General features: G+C 42.0%; 1 protein-coding gene across 1 annotated transcript in view; it reads left to right on the top strand.

Annotated features, from left to right (window-relative positions):
• LOC123036669 (vacuolar protein 8-like) overlaps window positions 1-16,070 on the top strand; it is a 31,183-nt gene that overhangs the window by 3,242 nt on the left and 11,871 nt on the right. The window contains exons 3-10 of the mRNA XM_044416918.1: window positions 4,188-4,439; window positions 7,571-7,690; window positions 9,472-9,591; window positions 9,897-10,016; window positions 10,897-11,019; window positions 12,193-12,275; window positions 13,413-13,538; window positions 14,334-14,379. Of these exons, the coding sequence (XP_044272853.1) occupies window positions 4,188-4,439; window positions 7,571-7,690; window positions 9,472-9,591; window positions 9,897-10,016; window positions 10,897-11,019; window positions 12,193-12,275; window positions 13,413-13,538; window positions 14,334-14,379 (990 nt within the window). The remainder of the gene's footprint in view (window positions 1-4,187; window positions 4,440-7,570; window positions 7,691-9,471; window positions 9,592-9,896; window positions 10,017-10,896; window positions 11,020-12,192; window positions 12,276-13,412; window positions 13,539-14,333; window positions 14,380-16,070) is intronic.

Here is a 16,070-nt window from a genome sequence, read left to right as displayed (position 1 = left end):
GAGGTCATCAGGAGGTTTGGGCTGCGGAGTCATCAGTATGCTGATGACACCCAGCTCTGCCTCTCTTTTTCAACTAACCCAGGTGAGGCAGTGACTGTCCTGAACCGGTGCCTGGCCGAGGTAATGGGCTGGATGAGGGCCAATAAACTGAAGCTCAATCCAGATAAGACGGAGGTTCTGATGGTGGGTGATTCGAGTTTCTGGGTAAGTGACTTGGTCCCTGCCCTGGCTGGCGTTGCAGTCCCTCTAAAGGACAGGGTCCACAGCTTAGGAGTGCTGCTTGACCCGGAGCTGTCCCTGGAAGCCCAGGTGATGACGGTGGCAAGGAGCGCTTTCCTTCAGCTTCGGCTGATCCATCTGCTGCGTCCTTACCCGGAGGAGAACTGCCTAGCAACAGTGACACACACACTGGTTACTTCACGTTTGGATTACTGTAACACGCTCTATGTGGGGCTGCCCTTGAAGACAGTCCGGATACTTCAGATGGTGCAAAATAGAGCGGCCAGGACTGGTTGTTATTCTTACATAACTTCAGTCCTCTATCAGCTCCATTGGCTTCCCATTGAAGTCCAGGCTCAATTCAAGATGCTGGTTATTACCTATAAAGCCCTAAATGACTTGGGACCAGGATACCTAAAGGAACACCTTTTTCCCTATATGCCCTCCCACTCCCTAAGATCGCCAGCAGAGGCCCTCCTCCAGGAACCCTCTTTGAAAGAGGTCAGAAGGCAGAGTACTCGAAGGAGAGCCTTCTCTGTGGTGGTACCCCGACTATGGAATGCACCCCCTAGAGAGGTCCGCCTGGCGCTGTCATTAAAAATTGCTCTTTCTGGGCTGTGTAATCAAATTTAGAGCCAGCTGAATGTCAGTCAACCAAAATATGAAATCTACTAAAGAACCTCCATCCTGCCTGGACTGAGTTTCAGTTTATCAGTCCTGGAGAGAAACAACACTCAAACAACCCAAGAGCAACCATAGTATTTCTGTGAACTGGGCTGTAAAGCTGGATGTCATCTGTATTTTGATGACACTTCCCTCCAGACACCCTGTCCCAGTGCTTTCACAGAGGCCAAAATAGAGTCTGGAAGGCTGTCACAGAGGGAATGCCATAATGCATGACTATAATCCTCCAGCAACACTTTTGGGAACCACTTGTCCAAATTGAAATGGAACCACTGTAAAACCATTCTTCCAACCCCTAGTTCAGTCAGCCTCCCCAAAAGGATAGTCAAAGCTGTGGAGAGGATTAGGAGAACCAGCAGGGATGCACTTGCCTGCCTCTGTCAGCAAAGGTAACCCTACAAGGCAATCAAGGCAGTCTGCACCCTGAAACCTGTGTTCAGTCAGATTCAGCACAAGTCTTCCTCAGCATTCAAGTTGTCCTCTCCTATTGTATTAATTCCTGAGTGAATTATAAAGCACATAAATGGTAACATCCATGCTGACATTTTCCTATAACTCTTCCCTTGCCCTCTTCCAAAATATGGAACATTAATAAAAGTAGCTCTTTTGCAAGTATGCAGTTACTTGACTATATTTTTTCCTTGTCTGCCTGTCTACATAAAAGTCTGTATGTTACTCATGATCATAAAACAAAAATTGTCTTCTCCACCCCAGAAAGGAACTTCCCTGCCTAGAGGGAATGTAACTACACAAATGTCTGAAGCTTGAGGATGAATCTTTTCAAATTACCACAGTGCTTTTCTTATCAAAAAGTACTTTCCCCTCTTTTTAACTAGTAATATTATTATTACTAGTTAACCATTATTAACTTCTTCATCCTTGCAAATCTGTCAGGTAAGTTATGACTGCTACCATTTTATAAATGGGAGACTGAGAATAAATAACTTCACTTATCTGAGTGCTAGTTCAGCAGAGAGCCATACCTACACCATTTTTTCCCAGTCCATATTAGCATGATCCTACTTTAGTATGCAAACTGAGAATGCAATTGCAACTCAAAAGTAAATTCTATTGAGTTCAGTTGGATTAATTGCAATAAATGGGCTGAGGACTGCTGTCTTACACACATGCTTTACTGCATCTGTCAGGAGGATTTAATTGTTGGTCTAACATGCTAGCACCATATTCCTATGAAACTTGTTATTAGGTTGTATGCTCTGAAACACATACTTGCACGCAACACATGCTGTTTTGCCAGTGAAGAATGGATTTATTCCAGCTCTGTATCTTTGGGGAAAGTGTGTCTACATGCATGTGAGTATGTACACTGCAGTGTGTTATCTACTAATATGCTGAGTTTAAATAAATATTTTAACCACATTACAAGAACTTTGGTGCCTATCTGCAGTAGCTGAAAACATCAAGCTGATTTGTAGCATAATATCAGGAGTGGGCAACGTGTGTTTCTTGTAAATGTGTGAGAAGCAAGTGACTTGAAGCAACTTCAGTCAGTGCATATTTACAAGTCAGATACTGCAGATGAATTAACATGTGCTGCTGTAAAATGTAATAGGTGACATAACCTGAGAAAATCCAAGAATATGTGAGGTTTTTGATGGATGCAGCACATCAATAGGTGGCACTCTTCACTTAGTCAGAAGTGAACAATGAGCAACCTTTACTGCTATCATTTCATGTCTCAAGACAGTAGCAGTATTTCATGTAGTGAGATAAATGTATAACTTAGATGTTTTTAAATGAAAATTAAATAACTTGTCACTTTGGTATTAGCCACGATAATTAAACAAACTCCTGGGAGTCCCTTGAACTACAAAGAGATCAAATCAGTCAATCCTAAAGGAAATAACCCTGACTGCTCTTTAGAAGGTCAGGTACTAAAGCTGAAGCTCAAATACTTTGGTCACCTAAGGAGAAGGAAGGACTCATTGGAAAACACCCTGATGCTGGGAATGATTGAAGGAAAAAGGAGAAGGGGATGGCAGAAATTGAGGTGGCTGGATGGGGTCACTGGGGAGGTGGGTGTGGGGTTGGGTGTACTCCAGGGGATGGTGGAGGATAGGAGAATCCGAAGGAATGTCCATGGGGTCAAGCACGACTTTGCAACTGAACAACAAATAAGGAGACAGCTTGGCTCTTTGAATATCTGTTGCCATGGGAGAGGCAGGGAGTAGAACAGGGCTGAGACCTTAATGGGTTACTTGTAAAAGAAGCATCAGGTTGCCCACTGCTGAAAGCCAGAAACTGAGCCTTCTGACACAATTCCCATCAAGCACAATTTCCACAGTTTGCTGCTGGGTGATTTGGGGTGGGGTGGGGTGGGGTGGGGGTTGGGAAACAGATAAGCCAAAGAACCATGTTTTATTAAGCCAGTGACTCCCACTTGTAGCTGAAGTAATTGCAGGCATGCTTATCATGATGTGTAAACCCTCCCCCTGAATTCAGAGAACTGGGTACATGTAAATTATCAGATCTTGGCTTTCAAGCCACATATATTCTGCAAGCTAGTTTAAATTTTATGGAGTAATTAAAAAAGTGCCCAAACACATTCCAATATTGTACCTATTGTGCTTGTGCAGCACAAACTAGATAGTGTCTTGATAATAAGGGGTAGGACAATTATTATAACTTGAAGGAGCAAAGCAAACCGAATTTTGATATTGTGGTTGTATTTTTGTATTTCTCCATTTTTGCAGCCATGATGAATTAATATTTATGGGCTGTCTGCCAATCCAGGTGGTACTATTGTTTCTGCCTGGCCAAAACTGGAATAACCTGTTTGTGTAGCTTTTTGTTTTCTCTCTCATTGGCAGATAGAGGTGGTAGAGGTGGAGACCAGCGGGTCCGTTTTCCTCACCTGTGAGGTCACTCTATATATGCATAGCCTTCTTTGTTTGTAATCACAGAGGCTGTAACTAGCCTCTCGAATCAGTTGGGCTTAGTTTTAGCATTCACAACTTGATATGATTGTAACAACATGATAGAAATGGATTCTGGATATACCGCTTTTATTTCATGTAATTTTTCTCCCATCTAAAACAAAGGAAGGCTGATAATGTCTAGCCAAAGTTTTTAAAGCGTTTCCTACATTTCACAAGTTAGACATAGACTTACATTTTGCTGTGCACATAGGAAGCAGCACCGACCTTTCTGCAGCTGGTCTAGAGAATTATGTTTGTCGCTACATCTGCCGAAGCAAAGAACACAGGAGCGAGTCAGCAAGCAGGAGAAGTATAAACTCTCAGCCTTCCTTCTTTTCTGTCTAGTTTTTTGCTTAACTGCAAAGTTAAAAATGGGTCAGTTGTGTGCCAAGTGTGCCCAGTTGCTTTGTGATATTTTTCTCTCAGTGAAAACACTATCCTCGAGTCTGGTGCATGACTTGAGGGAGCATTTGGCTCAGATCCAAATCTGCCCCTGTCTAAAAGACAAAACATTTGAGGCAAAGCCGTTATACAAGACCGTCCTTCAACCCCAGGAAGAGGAGGTAGCCCAGGAATTTCTGCAGCACATCGTTAAAGGTGAGAGGTTTCTGCTTTTGCAGCTGGGGCAGCCAAGTGGGCTGTTTCCACTATTTTATGTATTTAACTTATTCTATGTATTTTATTTTATTTTTTTGTATTTATATGCGGGATTTTAATGATTGTAAGCCGCCCCGAGGCTTATGCGAAGGGGGCGGCATATAAGCTGTCTAAATAAAATAAATAAATACTTGAGCTTTGTGCCTTGGCTTAAGATTGTTCAGTTACTGTAGGCAGTAAAAGGTCCAGGGCTGTTTATGCATCGGGTGTTTTTGTGAGGAATAGTGAAGATAGGCAAAACCCACACTTTGTGTGAAATGATGATCTCTAAGAAGACAAAGGTTTCCAATTTCAGATTGATTGATTAAGCTACTTTCCTCCACACATTAAAATTCCAGTTCTACAAAGGTGCAAATGTTTGCCTTCATCTCAGTAGTTTCCATTTATCTGAAATAAAGCTGCTGCAAGGTACTTTGCTATCTTGGGTCCTACATGATCTGCCTAATCTATCTCATGTGGCCTGCAAGTCTTCTGGAGCCTGACAAAAGTGGAACAATAATCATAGTAACAGCCTCGACATAGCAAACACCATTATCTTACCACAAGCTCTAGCTTAGGATAGTACTTGAATTCTGATATATATGCCAAAAAATCTTGCTTTTCTGATTCTTCTGTTGTCTGTCCTTAACCCCAATCCTTAAGAAAAATCCAAGTGCTATGACCAGGTAGATCAAGCTCTCAGTTCCCCAGTTATGATATGATATATTCTGGATATGCATTGAATCTGGAATTTTCATTTTAAAATGCATGTACTTTTTGTGATAAGAGGAAAGCTACTTACAAGGTAATCCATAAAATGCCTAAAACACAATTACTTTAAAATGCTGTAAATCAATTATCTTTAGCTCTTCTGCATATTGTTTGGCTTTCAGACAGAAAGCTGCTAGTGCTACCATTAGTTTATGCACCATTCCATATTTTTAACTTAATGTATTTTTCTCTGGTGAGGGAAAAAAGCAGAAGGAGCAGTGGGAAAACATGAGGTGGAAAGGAAAATTGAATTTTCTACCAATGGAAAATGATGCCAGGAGCCCTCTTCAAATTTAATGTGAGGCAGGGCAATTGTACCAAATTTGTACCAGAGCTGAAAGGGTAGCAATAGAACTACTCCAAACTACAGAGAAAGAACTGGTCCAAATCCTAACAAGAATATGCCAGGAAATATGGAGAACAAAACAATGCTCCACAGACTGGAAATGTCCAATATACATTCCACTCCCAAGAAAGGAGATGCAAAAGAGTGCAGCAAACATAGGTCCATTGCATTAATTTCCTACACAAGCAAAGTGATGCTTAAAGTGTAGCAACAAAGAATATTACCCTATATGAAACATTTAAGCTGAATTCTGAAAAGATCATATTGCAAATATACTTTGGCTACTGGAGCACATAAAATAATTTCAGAAGATGAATCTCTGCTTTATAGAATTCAGGCTTTTTTGCCTAGTGAGCAAGGCCTAATTCTGATTACAGCTGTCTCTTAATAAACTTACAGATTAAAACCCGATTAACCTAGCTGCTAATTGTATATCTCTGGCATGAGCTGTATCTTAAGTAGATGGATGTCCATATGAACAGCTAAATTTTCCTTGAAAGGTATGAAGAATCTTGTAAAAAATGTTAGGTGTTGATCATTAATTATTTAACATCTATTTATTTATGAAGTAGGTATTAATTGATAATATTCAGACTCTGTAAGGGGTGGTGGTTAAGGAAGACTAATTTAGTTTGATTTAGGATGTCTCTGGCTGCTTCATCTCTCTTTGTGGTGAAGACCCCTGCACAGATGACTGCAGGTCTTTAGGGCTTCATTCCCAGCATTCTTGTCCATAGTGAAGGCTTCACACACCTGGCTCTACTGTACAGGCACTGTGGGGAGGGAGAAGGGAACCTATGGGCAATAGGGATTTTAGCTGTAATGATTGAGACAAAATAGACCCAACGGTATATGGCCATGATAGCAGAGATGACTAAGTGTGGGAAGGTGTACGTGTCTGGCTGCATTCCAGAAAGGGAGGAGTAGCAGGTTCCCTTTGCAGCCCCTGCCTAATTGTCCACTTGAGTTTGAACTTAAAATTAATTTGGAGAGCCAGAACAAATAAACAAGGTGTTGAGTTGTACAGAAGTAGGCCTGATCTGTAATTTTTTGGGGTGTTCTATCAGAAAGCATCTCCTGATTTTGGTGTTATCTTTACTCATAGCACTAATTTTTAAAAATCTTTTATTCTAGTGCTTTGGGTACTCTCATTCTGCTATGAGAGTACCTGGTGCAACTTGATGCTATTCTCCTTTACTGTCACTGATGTTTACCCAACAGATGGGACTTACAATCCATTGCTGTTCCTGTTCAGTGTGCCAATATACAGGTCTCTTTCAACTTAGTGCCTCCCCAGTGTTTTGGAATACAATTCCAGGCATTCCTGACAAGAAGCCATGCTACCTGGGGCAGATGGGAACTGAAGTCCAGATCATCCGAAGGCTATCAGATTGGGGAAGGCAGCACTAGGCTTTCTTTCCATTCCATTATCCCTCTCCCCAGGTTTTCTGTTTCATTTGGTGTTCCGTAGCCAATTTCTGCTTCTGCAACATTTGGGATTCCCTGACCTTACCCTGATACCTCCCTTTTGTTTCTCAGTAGCCCTGCTTTGACTGCAACAGGATTCAGTATTATTTTCGTCTGCTGAGTCACAACAACCCATGCAGATACTACGGTTACTTCTCATGTGAGGGTCATATTGGTGCCTGCACAGAAAATCATGATGGTACCACAAGCAATCAGAATCATCAACAGTGGAGGGAAATTAGGGTAAGAGCAAAGGAACAAGGAGGAAAAAGCCCTGGGGGCAGAGTGGAGTTAAACAAGGGAATAAAATTACACTGAGCAATTTAAAAAGCAAACAAAATGGAAAATATTGGTACAGTGTATAATTTTTCAGTAATCATTTGTTCAGTTCACCAGTCTCCAAGTACAGAGATTTTTTTCCCATCAAAGCTTACTGCTTTAAATTCTGTTCACATGGACTCTAGGTATTTAACTCCTTCTGACACAATTCAGACTCTGTTACCATCAGGTTTTCAAACTTCACCACTCGGCAAGGATTCCCTAGAGGCTCTGAGGACCTTGGCATTTTCGGAGAACCCTGGCTTGCAAAAGTCTGCAGCGCTCTATTATTTAAACATAAGTCAACACTGTGAGTAAGAACTGTCTCCATATGCTTTGTGAAAGTCATAGAAATCTAGCTTACTGACTTGTTTTCTTCCCTCACCTATGGCAAATTAGCTTTCTAAAATCCCTGTGCTGTGAATTACTTTAATTTTAATAACTTGTTATTCTGAGCAATGACCAACAGTGAATATATACAATAAAATGCACTATATAATAGAACAATGAAAACAGAATAAACTTACATTAAAACATTTAAAAGTACATTTAACAACAAAACAGCTAAACTATCCCATATCACCAGGCCTGCTGAAAAAAAGATCTGGCAATACTCCGCTCCACCTACATGTGCTACTTTAAGGTAGTAAATATCTCAGCAAGGAGGGAAGTCTTAACCTGACACAAAAAGATAGTAAAACAGCTGTATCTGCTGTTGCTGTTAGTTCATTTCTGTACTGCCCCATAGCCAACACTCTCTCTGTGGTTTACAACAAGTTGCTGCTATGAAGGCCTAAGCAGGGAGATGGTTCCATGAGACCTAAAGATACCTGCTTGGGATCCCACCTTTATAAGCTTATTGACTTGGTTTTGTTAATAACCAAGTTCAGCTACTTTGAACTTATTGCATGAGAAGGGTTGGCGGGTGGGGGACCTCCTTGTAAGAATAAAGGCAGGGTGAGAACAAGCAAAAGCGAAAACAGCAATGGGATACCTGAGGGGTAGAAAGAGTGGCAGCCACTTGGTTTTCTGTGCTGAGCTTTGAGTGCATTGCTTCGCTGGATGGGAAGAACACAAACGGCTTTCCTCTACGCCCAGCACAGCAATGCAGAGCACTGCAGCAGAAAACTTTCCACCTCACCTCTACAACCGACTCATCTGCTTATGGAGACCAGAGAAGTGGTGAAATGCAAGACTGTTGTACTATAGCAGGGGTCCCCAAACGGTTTTGACAAGTGGGTGGATTTGGAATTTGGAATTTTTGAGTCTTGTGTGTGCTTGTAGGCAGTTACGAAACATCAGAGAGCAAACTGGTGAAACTTAAAATAAACTTGCCCAAGAACAGGTGCAAGTCAGAGATGGGGGTCTGAATTCCAGATCATTATACCACTTATTTGAACACAGGCACACACACAGGCCACAAGCAGCGCGCGCACGCACACACACACACACACTCTTTGCTCTCTGCCACTCCCTCAGATACCTCCTGCCACCCTAAGCCCCCGTTTTCTTTTTTTTCCCCCTGAGTAGTTGCGTGCCCTTCAAAATGAAGCAGTGAGCTGTATTCACCTTGTTTGTGTCTTTTCTAATATTATAGGCCCCCAAAGCATTCTTGGAAATAAAGATTATGCTTGAGGCTTCACTTTACTGTGTGGTAGCCTCTCACTTAAAGAACTCATTTAAAAATCTAAAAATTGTTTTAAAAATCATGGAGAGCAGAGTGCCTGGTGGGCAACGAGAGGCACTGCATTGGAGGCAGTATAGAATAGCTTTGCTATGTTGATCCCAGAGACAGAATACATGCATGTACTTGGATTCTCTTTCGTCAAAAGCTGTTAGTCCAGTATGGCTTTCCCTTTGACCTGGAGAAGTTGCTGTGGTGGAGCTTTATGCATGTGGCAGTCAGAGTATTTTAGAAATTTATGTGCCTAATGTCGATTATCGTGGGAATCTGCACAAACCGAGCCTTTCTGGGCTTCTGGAAAATAGAGTAGTAGGTTACTAGGTATGGCGCTGGTTGCCTGTAACTTCAAATCTTTAAAGACCTTAGAGGCACGAGCCGTTTGTCAGCATTTCCTCTTGTTCCTTCAGTGAACATCCAGCTGCCCCCAGAGCATTTGGAAGCATACTATGCTTTGCTGAATTCTAATGATGTGGAAGTTCTGCAGATTTCATCTTTGTCCCTTGTCAATTTCTTACTGGAAGGAAATGGTAAGTTAATGAAAAAATATTTCTGCCGAGAAAGAGGAATGCAGCACCTGCCAGTGATCTTGAGGTCCCATTCCCAATAATAATGGGAACCGATGCAGCAAGAGGATGTTGCCTTGCCTGCTAGGGAATTTAAGAATAGCATAAAAATAAATGGGATGCTTGTTTTGCATCAGTACAATGTTCTCATGAACCAGGGGCCAAGAAAATTGGTGATCCTTTGCCATCTCCAGTACAATGAAGCTGAATAAAAGGCCCATTTAAAGTAATGTTTAAAATGAACTTCTACTGCCTCTGTCCACCCTCAGTGATTAAAGAGCACATCATACAAACGGATTTACTTGAGCCAATTTTGGAGCTGCTTGAATCTGATGACACCACTGTACAGTGCAATGCCTGCGCCTGCATAATGACACTGGCGGTCTCAGGTGAGCCTGTTCTAAAAAGAGAGAGTCCCATAAAAGATGGTGCTGCAGCTCAGTTCTGTGATGATGCCGTAGCCGCATCACCTGTTTGTGTGAGAGTGGCCTGCTTTGGGCTGATGCCTGTGGATGCCTCTTCCACCACCCTCATGAAACTTCTGCATAGAAAAGGCTGGCATGATGCAGACGTGGTGGATTATGCACATGTGTACGAGACGCATGCATGCTAGTGTTGGGTTCTTTCCTTAGCTTTCGTTAAGTATGGCAAGAGGTGCAGGGATCTCTACAAGGAACTGAAGGCTTTGACTCAGAAGGGGGTAGCAGCCCCAGCAGTAGCACCAGATGTGGGAGGCAGATGCTTGAGCACAGAGAAGACTCACCAGGACTGGCACTGGGTTTATTATTTCACCCTCCTTGCATGTCAGGGGCCTAACTGGACTGCCAGAGCAGCCACCGTGCCCTTCCCTCCAAATAAATAATGTTGCTGGCCTGAAAGAAGCCCAGAGACATTTGGGGAAATGAAGGTGGCAGCCACTACAGCTGTCTGGGTGGGAGCTTGTCCTTTCGGCCCAGGGACTGAGAAGAAGAGAACTGCCCCTTTGTGATAACACCACCCAGCAAGTTTAGTGAGTGAAGCACATGCCTGGGTGTTCATGACTTTCCCCCCTTCCAGCTGCTGGGCCTGGGAAGGGCCAAGTGGGCAACAGCACCCTTTGCTTGCCACCCTTCTCTCACAAACTCTTGGGGGGCGGGGGGCCACGGCTTGCTGACATGGCACTAGGTGGTGGCAGGAGGGCATCTTGTCCAGGGTCATGGAGAAATAGGAATATCTCCAAGCAAAACAGAACTTCCTGATCGTGCCTGTTTTGCCCTATTCTTTTGCCAGGTGTCAACCAGGAAGCAATTGGAGCAGCAGGAGGAGTTGTACCTTTACTTGTCCTTTGTAAATCTCATGATCCAAGGGTCCAACAAAATGCAGTTGGAGCTATTTTCAACCTCACCCAATCAGGTATTGTTTTTAAAATTTATCTGAAGTATTTTCATATTGCTCTACAGCCAGTGGATTTAACAAGACAGTCCCTGCCTGCAGGCACACACTCTGAAAAGCGCATGCTTTAAAAAAAAAGTTGTCCTTTTTAAAAAGTGACGTGTTGCAGTGTGGGGCTGGTGTGCATGCGATGGTGCCGTCTACTCAGCTGCTGCTGCTGCTGCTGCAACAGGAGCTGAACAAACCAGGAGACTTCTGTTGGTGGTTTGCCTGGTATTACCTTAGGATCAGGACCCCTGGCTGGTTGCCCTCTGAGTGATCTGGAGCCATATGCTAGGAATGGACTTATGCTTACGATTTTGCTTTGTTAGTGGAGCAACAAGGCATGAATTCTGGTTTAGGTGGAGTTCTCAACACAACAAGGGGTGGAAGCTTCCTGCTTTGTCTAGCCAGTTCCACTATCTGGTGGAGCTAAGCAGGGAGCGACTGAGCAGTGTATACAAACATATCTGCTCATTGCTGATAAACTAAAATTCTAAAGAATTCCAGCTTATGGTGTCTGATCTAAACATTGGTTTCTCACTTGCATTTTTGGTTGAATTACCATAGAACCATCTGTTTGAGACACCATTCAGTGGATCTTTAGTCACCACTTAGAACATAGAGAAATTGTCCGAATAATTATCTATTTCTTAAGCCAGTTGTTGACTGTGCAGGTTTTATTCTTTATGCAGACTCTCTAGTGAGACTCCTGTTCACAATCCAGTGTGCTGTCTGGAAGTCTACAAGATTAAAGACATTGTACTGCAATTTGTACAAGATCTTAAACACTGTGTTATGACTGGTGCAGTTATTTCCAATGATTTGTTTATGTCTGGATGAACCCAAATCATACACACATACCTCAGTTATTTCCAGGAGAAACAACTTTGATTTTGTTTTTGTAGAGAATAAGTAAGCCCCTAACCCTACATTTGACAGTGGGTTATCTATTCTGGTAATAATACTGTAAAATTCAGGAAAAATTGAGATATAAAATCAAATTTTATGCAATAAAATATGTAGCCTTCTTCTAAATTGTCTCTCTAGAAAGACACTGTGCTTTTGGCTATGAGCCAATGACAAAGGAAATATTCATTAGCCCAAAATAATTTCTTAAAGACATGCTGTTATTGTTTTACTCTTCCCTTGCAGAATGGATTCAAAAGATTTTGTTTCGTCAAGGTGCACTCTTGGTTCTTGCCCTTTTGTTAGAGTCTCTTGACACAGAAATACAGGTAAATCTGACATTAAACAAGAGATGTTAAGAGTGAACCTGCTGATTTTGACAATTTTGGGGACAGGATGCTTATCAGAATATGAAACTGATGAAAGAGAAGCTGAATCCAAAATGAGCTTACAGATACTGGGGGGAAAACACCAACATCAACAAAGCAGACAAGAGCTGTTGACATTTTACCTGCTGGCAGTGAATAATTCGTTGATGTTGTTGGTAAGCTTTGCCTAGTTGAGCAAAACTTGCTTCAAGGGTAGAGCTGCTCTTGACACCTGGGAGCTAACTGTTAAGCTCTTGATTGAAATGAAGAGAGAGGCACTTCAGCTTGAGCAAATATGCCCTTGCTTCGTAGGTCACATTTGTTGTAGGATTAAAAAAATAGCCAGAGGCTATTCCAATTACTCTATTTTCTTCTTGACTTTTGTTTAAGGTAACTCCTAATAGCCACTAAATGTATTTCAGAGTCAACACTAAGCAAATACTTGATTTTTTTTCCCTCATCTTGAGCCTCAGCTACTTTAGTGTGAAAGTGTAAGTGAAATGCAAACATTTAAAGATAAGATTGGGCTGTAGACTTTCTATTTTTACCTCAGCTTTCAGGAATTTATAACAAGCCTTAGGGTAAGTACAAAATGAATGCAAATTATGTGTCTAGCAGAGGAGGGCCAACTATGGATCTCTGCTGGGGTAAAGGAGATGCAGCCCTCTTTTCTTTCTCACTGGGGTTTTTTTTGGGGGGGGGGGTTTTGGACCCCTAGGAAGAAATCAAGGTCATCCACTCAGGCATCATTTTGTAATTGCCCTCCTTGCAAAGTGTGATTTTTAGTAGAGGCATCTATTTCCAGTTGGAGACTGGAGTTAGGTAAAAAAGGTAAAAGACCCCATTCCAATCCTTTTTCTGCAGTCACTTCTCCACCTTGCAGAGTGAATCGTACTGGAGTTGCTTTTCCAGTAAGAGCCCATTCTGAGAGCCCTACTGAAATTCCTGGTTTCCCATTACATGGGGTTCCGAACACAGTCGTGAACCCTAGGCCACAGTACACCCATCTTGGACTCCATGAGTCTTCTGATCACTCTACCACGAGGGTTCTATCATCCTGTGATGCCTCACTTTCCCTTTTGCCTTCTGTGCTTACAGTACTACAGCTGTGCGGCTCTAAGCAACATGGCCACAAACGCTCAGCACCATGAAGCCATGCTTCAGATCGGTGACAGGTTTCTTCTACGGACACTCCTTTCTCTCCTGAACTCATCTGTGGACAAGGTAAAGCGGTGGACTGTATGGAACTGGTGGGGAGGATGTTACTGACCATTGTCTGCATTTTTCCTAAAGCCAGCTAGAAGCCAGTTTATTCAGAAACATGATTTTGATTTCCAGTGGGACTTATTTCCAAGTAAACATGCTTTGCACTACAACCTAAATATCTAATTTTTGTGTTGGGCAAAATAATTAGAAATATGCTTAACTTGGGATGGGGATATGTGACATGTGCAGCCCAGAAGATGGTTGAATATGAAAACTTCCTTGGATCTCCAAGATGGCAAACTCTTATCTTTGGTTGATCAGTACTCAATGGGCTGCTGACCCAGCAGACTCTTTTCTGCAAGCAGTGCTCACCTCTGGTGCAATGGACGCTTGACACTTCCAGGAAGAAGCAGGAACTCTGCTTTCTAGAACAGGTCTGATGAGCTAACCTGTCCCGATCCAGAAATGTGTGTTCACTAATTTCAAGGCCTCCTCTAGGGAGTGCTAAGGCTCAGTTGTGGATGTAGTGGGTCCTGCTTATGCAAAAGAATTGGAGGGAGGGACCAGGCATAGAAGTGAATCCGCAGAGATACTGTGCCCCTGATGGATGGATACTGCCTACTGGCAGGGGTGAGAGTGTTATGGGCTGTCTAAAGAACCCATGAACAAGCATGACAAACGTCTCCTGGAGAAAATCTCAGAGAAAGCAGTGAAAGAAACAAATAGGAACCAGTGAACTTTGCAACTTGCATGCTATTTTTGCAGTTGAGAACAGTTTCTCTTGCCTTCTGATTTGTTTCTTTTTGTAACCAGGTTTGCAACCAGGCTTGCATTTGTCTCAGGAATTTAGCCACAAGTGGTAAGTATATAATTTGTGTGTTACTGCATGAAAATTTGCCAGCAGGCACCTAAATAGTCACATGCACACAGAAATGGAAAGGTTTTTTTCCCCTCCATGGTACTTTGTACTGTGTAGCCTCTGGAAAGAATGTCCATGGTTCATTCATCATCCAATTAAATTAGAAGAATATAATATTTTCATTTCAGGCATGCCTGTTGTGACAGCACCTTTTCTGTTTAATAAGCTCTTCAGTGCTCAGGACAGCAGAATGCATCATGTCAGGCAGGCAGAGAATGGCAGCCCTACTTTTCTAAGTATACCAGCAAAAGATCATCCAGTTATTCAGATGCAGAAGGTGACCGCTTAAAATGCTTACTCCAGCATTCAGAAAAATACCTAGCTCATGGTGAAGAACAGTAAACTTTAAACTGGTCAATATGTTATAATGCTCAAAACACATTTCTGCTACAAACATTATGGAATACCGTGCTTTATCAGGTTGGGGGATCCTACCACCTAGACAAGGGGGAAAAAGCCCCAGAGGACATAGATTGGTGAAAACCTACTACCTGTTGTATTTTCATAATGAATATTCTCAGAACAAAATTATTTATACTGTCATTAATTCCAAATCGCACACTGCAGCTTGGACATATCTATTAATTAGGGGTTTGAAGCACTAATACACGCTCCCTTTTAACATTCCTGATGTCCCTCAATTATATGTACAAAACTAAATTCAAATGAAGATATTTTACAAGTTAAGAATGTGTGGTTCTCTAATATAGAGCTGTAGTCAGTCACTTATGCCTACTAGCTGCTCTAGAACAAGAACAACAACAAAGCTAAGAAAAATTCAGAGCAATGGGGAAACCACAATCCTCACCAAATAATTTCACCTGACTAAATTTGACTAAAATGAAACAGCCAATGTTGAGGTGGATGAAATGGCTGAGAAATTATTATTATTATTATTATTATTATTATTATTATTATTATTATAACATTTCTATGCCGCCCCTTGCCGAAACCTCGGGGCGGCTTACAACATGATAAAATACATTGAAATACAATAGTACATAATAAATTACCATTAAATATAACAATACAAAAAATACATTGATTTACAAATACAAAATTAAAATTATCAGTATAAAATAAAAATATAGGAGGAGAAAGAGAAGGAAGAAGAAGTTGCCCAGGCCAGATCATATGTTTTAACAATTGAAATGATGTTTAAATAAAAAGGTCTTTACCTGGCGCCGAAAAACCAGTAACGACGGTGCCAGGCGGACCTCTTTGGGGAGTGAATTCCATAGGTTGGGCGCCACCGCAGAGAAAGCCCTCCTCCGGGTACTTACTCTCCTAATTGGTTCTTGCCTCACTTTCTGGACTCTCAAAGCTGCCTGCTTGCAAATGAGAATTGTGCCACCCAGCCGGCAATGCCTTTTAACAAATCTTATCTTTTGCACCCGCTTCTTCTCCGGTGTATCTTTTCCCTTTCTAAAGGTTCTAACTCCATCTGCTGGTTACTTGGAGGACATCCAAGTCAGAATAATTGGTTGCAGTTAAGAGTCTTAGCAATGGGGGTCTGGCTTTCAAACACAGAAGGAATATTGACCATATTGCAATTTACAGATTCTGAGTTAGAATTTGTATGCAGAACCCTTGAAGGTTCTTTTATCAGAAGCATGGGCCTGGTCCCTCGA

Source organism: Varanus komodoensis, unplaced genomic scaffold (assembly GCF_004798865.1).
Source record: "Varanus komodoensis strain SLA01 unplaced genomic scaffold, ASM479886v1 scaffold1, whole genome shotgun sequence".
In the NCBI taxonomy this organism is placed as follows: domain Eukaryota; kingdom Metazoa; phylum Chordata; class Lepidosauria; order Squamata; family Varanidae; genus Varanus; species Varanus komodoensis.
This window is presented reverse-complemented; position numbering and strand designations above follow the sequence as displayed.